Source organism: Opisthocomus hoazin, chromosome 14, assembly GCF_030867145.1.
Source record: "Opisthocomus hoazin isolate bOpiHoa1 chromosome 14, bOpiHoa1.hap1, whole genome shotgun sequence".
Lineage (NCBI taxonomy): Eukaryota > Metazoa > Chordata > Aves > Opisthocomiformes > Opisthocomidae > Opisthocomus > Opisthocomus hoazin.
Window position 1 is genome coordinate 3,936,993 of NC_134427.1, and position 6,000 is coordinate 3,942,992.

Sequence of the window (6,000 nt, forward strand, 5' to 3'; positions counted from 1 at the left end):
TGATGGACGAGACTAATAGAAAGAGTCTTGTTTCTGCAAGAAACTGTCGCTACAGTAAATCAGGCTAAGACATGTGGTAAGGGTCTGATTTAACAAGCAAGAAAAAAAGTAAACATGCACCAAAGCGAACTACTTTAGCTTGAATTCAAACTTTAAATCGCGCGTTAATATATTGGCATAATGATTTTGGTAGCACACAACTGCAAGCACTGAAATCTGGGCTTTATATCCACTTGAAAAGTAATTACTTTTCAAAAGGAAAACACTGTTTATCTGGTCCTTCTTTAATCCCATTTTTGTGTTCTCCTTTAATAAGCACAGTTCTCAAGAAAAAGCAAATACTGGAAATTTCTTTTGCAGAAACAGAGTATGGTGTCAGTTGTTGCTTTGCCACTGCGGCACAATGTAGGAGGATCAGGGAACAGCTGAGCCCTGGGTGAGAAGGGAACATAATGAGTGGGGACAACTCCTCTGGCTGTTTAATGGCCCGTGGGTATGCATTGACACTCTTGTGTTATTTGGGGATAAAAAAGCAAAAATGAGCAAGTATTCAGCTCCCTGCTATGAATAAAAATGGCTAAGCGTTGTTCTCAGTTAGATGGTGTAAAGCTGGAACTACCCTGGAATCTACTTGATTTTATATTGGAAATTCTCTGACTACATGGCAGAAAGAAAATCAACACTGACGTAAAATACTGCTACAAATTTTATGTCACAAATTTTATCAACTATATGAGATGTTTAACTTCTCTTACAGTGAAATTTTCTGAAAACATTAGTTCTGAAATGAAAGACAAAAAAATCTTTATGGAGAAAGAAAAAATAATGAATTTAACTTTGCTGAGTCAACTGATGGCTGTGCTACCATTCCCTCAGGCCTCATTTCTGCTAAAAATGTATTGATTATTTAATCCGATAGAAGAGACTGTAATCAAAAAGTGAAAATATGGGCATTTTTCATGTGCTTGAAGACCCCTCTAGTGGTTAAATTGAATACTTAGCCACATTACTCGTAATTCTCTATACTAGTTCATGGTGTAAGCTGAACTACAATACAGGACAAAATAAGCAAATATCAGCTATTTTAAGTTTGAAATGTGTTTCTAGAATGTATTCTTCTAATTTTGATCATAAAACATCCTAGGTATGATCCTAAAACAGATGCTTGGACAACAGTGGCCCCTTTGAGCGTGCCTCGGGATGCTGTTGGAATTTGTCCTCTGGGGGACAGGTTGTATGCTGTTGGGGGCTATGATGGCCACACGTACCTGGACACCGTGGAGTCCTACGATGCTCAAAATAACGAGTGGACAGAGGTAATAGGAAGAATTACCTAATAAATAACAGGAATTTGTCCTGCAGACAGGAATACTTCTCTTCGAATAATGAGCAAAGAAAAAATGATTAAGTTGCAAAATTATCACTGGGTTTGTGAAAAATGATGTATTAGGATGCGGTAATGGCGTTGTTTGGCTTGTATAAAATACTGGTTGCCTCTCCTGTGAAATAACTCTATAAAACTGACCAGACGAAAGGGTGGAGGCAGCACAGAGGCAAGTGAGCCAGGCCGCACAAGTGGTTTTGTGCGTGCAGTGCTGGAATTTGCGGTTGTTGAAGCCGGGATGAGTTTGTCGGCAATGCCCTCTGCTGGAGGCCCCTTCAGGGTCTCCTCTTTGTAACCATCACCTTTGAGACTGAAAGGAAATAATGTTTAGAACTGTCCAGATCCTTTTGTAGCTACATAGTCCGTGTCGTTGGAACATAGGATGTGAAGGTCTTTTGTAAAAGTCAAGAGAAACACCAGCAGCCTACACTCCTGTAACTCTCAGCGGCTGCTAACGCCTTTTCCCAAAAAGCTGAAACTGTGGTTTTAGAGCCCTAGATAAATCTAATTTTTTTAACAGTACATTAGTTTGAATAAACAAATTGTTTTCCTTTTAATCTGAAAGTAATTTCTTCTAGTCCTCTCTATAAGAGTCTACTAAACATGTTTTCTCCCTTTTCTTTTCCTTTTTTCTCCTTTTTTAGGAAGTTCCTGTCAATATCGGCAGGGCCGGAGCTTGTGTTGTTGTGGTGAAGTTGCCCTGAGGACTATAAATATTGTGAAACTGAACTGAGTGGAGTTTCATGAAGACTGAGGAAGATAAGAAACATTCCTGGAAAGCAGACTATACACATCCTAGCAGCCCCCCATTATAGAGAATGCTTATCTCGAGCCATTATGCTATTGGAGCACAAAAGTGTCCTCCCGTATTAAAAAAATCAGAGAATTTTGTATAAGCGAATTATTTTATTAAGCCTAATACATAAAATCAACAATATGTTTAAATGGTTCAGGTTTGATACTAAAGTATATCTGTTATTTATAAAATGCAGTAGTAAAGTGATAAATGGAAGTATAAGATTTCAAAGCCTTTTTTCATTTCTGTGTTGGCAGAAATGCTGATGTTTTCAATAAGAGCTTTTATAGTTTAAGTAACTGAAAATGAATAAGAGACAAACACTTTCAACAGAGAACTGCACAGAAGGAAATATTTACCCATAAATATCACTGGCAACAGAATATTCTCTACGGAAGTAGCTTCATTTTTATATTCAGAAATTAGATTACTAATTTAACTTTAAAATCAAATCAGAGAAGCATAGAATTTGGTTACTATTCAACCTCTAGCATTGCTAGCACCGTGACAAAATACCCATTTTTAGCAGTATATTCAATTGAATAGTGCAAGTTAAGAAATAGTAGGGCTAAGGTATCTTTGTGTTATTAAGTATGCGCCACCAGAAAGAAATCTCTCCTGTCAAAACACAATGCTAATATAATTTGCAATCATTTTCACAGTGCATAGATATGTGATATTTTAATGCTGATCAGTGTGTCATGTTATTAATGGATTTGTCTTTGCCCACTAACCATCTGTTAGTATATGTTAAACTAATTTGACTATTCTTGCTATAATCACCATGCACTAAATTTTAGAACAATTGCATAATTACATTCCTTGAATATAACTTACACAATGAAATTTTTATATCATATTGATATGACAATCTTTGACCTCAGCTGAAGATTACCAGCTTTCCTCTCATGTACAGTAGAAATATGGTAAGAAAACTCCCATGTCCCCTGTGCAACACTCTATACCATTTATATGAGCATGTTTATGTTTTATTTGAAGATAAGGGAATGCTAAGAATCAAAAATATACAGGAAATGAATCACCCAAAACCAGCAGATAATATTCCACATGCGTGATATTTTCTTTGTGTGCCAATTTCTAATGAAGTTTTTGATTTGTTTTGCATTCATTTTTTTTATGATTTCAAATGTTGAAAATGTATTTTAGAAAAAGAACGTATGTAAGATATGCTATGCTGTAAAGCACAATATTTGGACAGTATCTACTTTAGTGTTTTTTATGTTGTTGCTTTGTCAGCTTGAGAAAATTCAAGACAGAGATGAAAATTCTCTGAACATGTAGTCTAACTTTCCTGATAGAATACTGTCTTCAGAATTCAGAAATATGCTATTTTGAAAAATTAATAGTATTAATCCTAGTGAGTGCTTCTAAAGAGAAAGTCTCATAAGCATATTTATAAAAGGAAAATTTTTAAAGTTAAAAATCAATTATGTTTGTATATAGCATGCTACATTCAAATAAACTTTACTTTCACTGTTAAGAAAATTTAGACTATATTTTGACAAATTTGTGGGTTTTATTTTGCGTATTTTCAAGAATAGAAAACACGGAAGTATCAATCACTTTTGTACTCTGAAAGATAAAAAAATCCTGTCTTAGTATCCTTACTAAATCTGGTCCACATAGACTAAAATTTACCTTCCTTCTAGCATTTCTTTTTAGATAAAGTTCATCTTTTTTCTTTCTGGAGTCAAAAACAGTTATGAATACTGTCATATTAGAATGGTCTTTCTATGAAAGGGGATCCTATGACCCAGCCCTTGGCAACATGAGCTGAATGTCTGCAGAGGGCTGAAAGTACAGCACATCTTAAGATAATTTCTTACAGGGCCGTTATGTAAAGCTGTCCTACAAGAGACACTTACCAGCGTAACTACCTTCATTTAGTTTTGAATTTCTGGATCAATGCACAAATCCCTTGCGAGCTTGGCGTGCCAGGAAATGAGCTTTATTTCATGACTGTTTTCATTTTGTACCTATTCTTATGGGGGGGAAAAATAACCCCACAAAAAGCCCCTACCATTCCAAAACTACACAAAGAGCCAAGCAAATGAGGAACCCTGAACCACCTAGTGGGTCATGGATTAGAGAATTCACATCAGAGAAGGAAGGTAGGTACTTTTATTTCCCACCAAATCAATAATCTGAAGCGAATGCAAGGGTCTAAGCACCAAGCTTGACAAGGAATCTGCGTAGCAAAACACTCGTGACTGTGAGGTAGATGTTAATATTCTCTCTCTCTCTCTCTCCCCTGGCCTCTAGGGAACCTGCCTGACCATCTACCCAGAACATCTTTTTGCAGCAAATATTAACTTTAAAACATTAATAATAAAAATACTAACATTTTTCCCTATTCATTGCCATAACTGCTTTGCTCATGGAACAGCCATGTGCACACTCTGATATAAATAAAGACCTGTGTGGATCAGAGGGAGAGGGTCACTAGTGCTCGTCATTCAGGCTCTACATCATCCTTTTCTCATGTTCTCCTATAACAGCACATCACTGTTTCCAGTAACCAGTGTATCCTCATTTATTCTACTCGTGTTGAGAAAGCACTGATATTGAATGCCCATTTTTAAAACTCTAAAACACAAATTACACGAACAATGTGCAACTAATGTCAAGATATGTGCAAGAGGCACATCAGAATAGACACATAAACGACCAGTACCAATGGGTGTTTCTCATAGAGCCTTTGCATGGAATTTTTCTTGGGGTAAAAGCAGGCACACAGCCTCAAGTGAGAGAAAGCAGGCATGAGTCCTTAGCTAAGAGTGTGGTTTACAAAACATAAAACCGTATCTAAAAACCTAATCAAGTCTAAAGCAAGCAAAGAAAATGAAGACTTGAGCATAGCAGTTTTGAAGAACAGAACCTACGGGTGAGTACCTTAACACGAACTCACAGGAGCAGCCTTTGAGAACTGCATGGCTTGCAAATGTTATGACTGCAGAGACGACACAGAATTTCCCCTGCCTTTGTCCCCCCCTTTCAGCTTGTGAATTTTGTTAAAAGATTAATCAATAAACCAGGCATAAGACACTAAGGAAAACCACCTAGGTATAAACAATCCACCTAAACAAATCTTTAAATATTCTTGTCATTTCTTCACCATTCTCTAAAGAAATAGTGTCATGAAGATTGCTTATTTAAAAAATAGCAGGAGAAAAAAATTGTAGGGTTCTTCTAGCTTGCAGCATACAGCTACCCTTCGCAGTTTGATACATTCAGTAGCTCTTCCTGCTGTGAACAACAGCCACTGAGACAAAGTATGTGAATATCTGCGTGTGTGTGTGTTATGTGACGAGATGCTCTACTAATTTCTGTGGCAAGCTCTGGTAACAAGCACACTTTCTAAATTTTAAGTTTAAGGCTGTAGCTTGTTATAGAAATAACACAAAGATAAATACGGTTAAGTGGAAACGGGAAAAGATGGGAAGGGTATGAAGCAAAGAAAAGCCAGAGCAACCTGAATGCGACCTTATGAATTCAAGTGGTCAACTTGGGGAAGAATGGCTTTAAAAATCACATTTGCAGACCTAATTCTGCATCTCCGTCTCCTTGAGTGAAAACTCCAGCTTCAGCCTCTGTCTGAAGAGGAGGTACCAAGAGATGTGCTATTAAGGTGCCATGGAAAGCAGAAGCAATGCAGTACCCACTTCCTTACAACGAGTACTTCTGTGTACAGATGTGCAGCTGGGAATCAGGTTATGCACGGGCTGACAATCCTGTCTGGAGCTGTGGATTTGAAAGTTCGTTTCAACTTGTAAAGAATAAGAGCAATATTACAGACTCA

At 37.0% G+C, this 6,000-nt stretch overlaps 1 protein-coding gene across 1 annotated transcript in view; it reads left to right on the plus strand.

The window, feature by feature from the left end:
- Positions 1-3,647, plus strand: part of KLHL4 (kelch like family member 4) — a 44,734-nt gene extending 41,087 nt beyond the window's left edge. Inside the window, exons 10-11 of the mRNA XM_009937129.2 lie at positions 1,145-1,316; positions 2,029-3,647. Of these exons, the coding sequence (XP_009935431.2) occupies positions 1,145-1,316; positions 2,029-2,088 (232 nt within the window). The 3' untranslated portion in view covers positions 2,089-3,647. The remainder of the gene's footprint in view (positions 1-1,144; positions 1,317-2,028) is intronic.
- Positions 3,648-6,000: the final 2,353 nt, after the last annotated feature.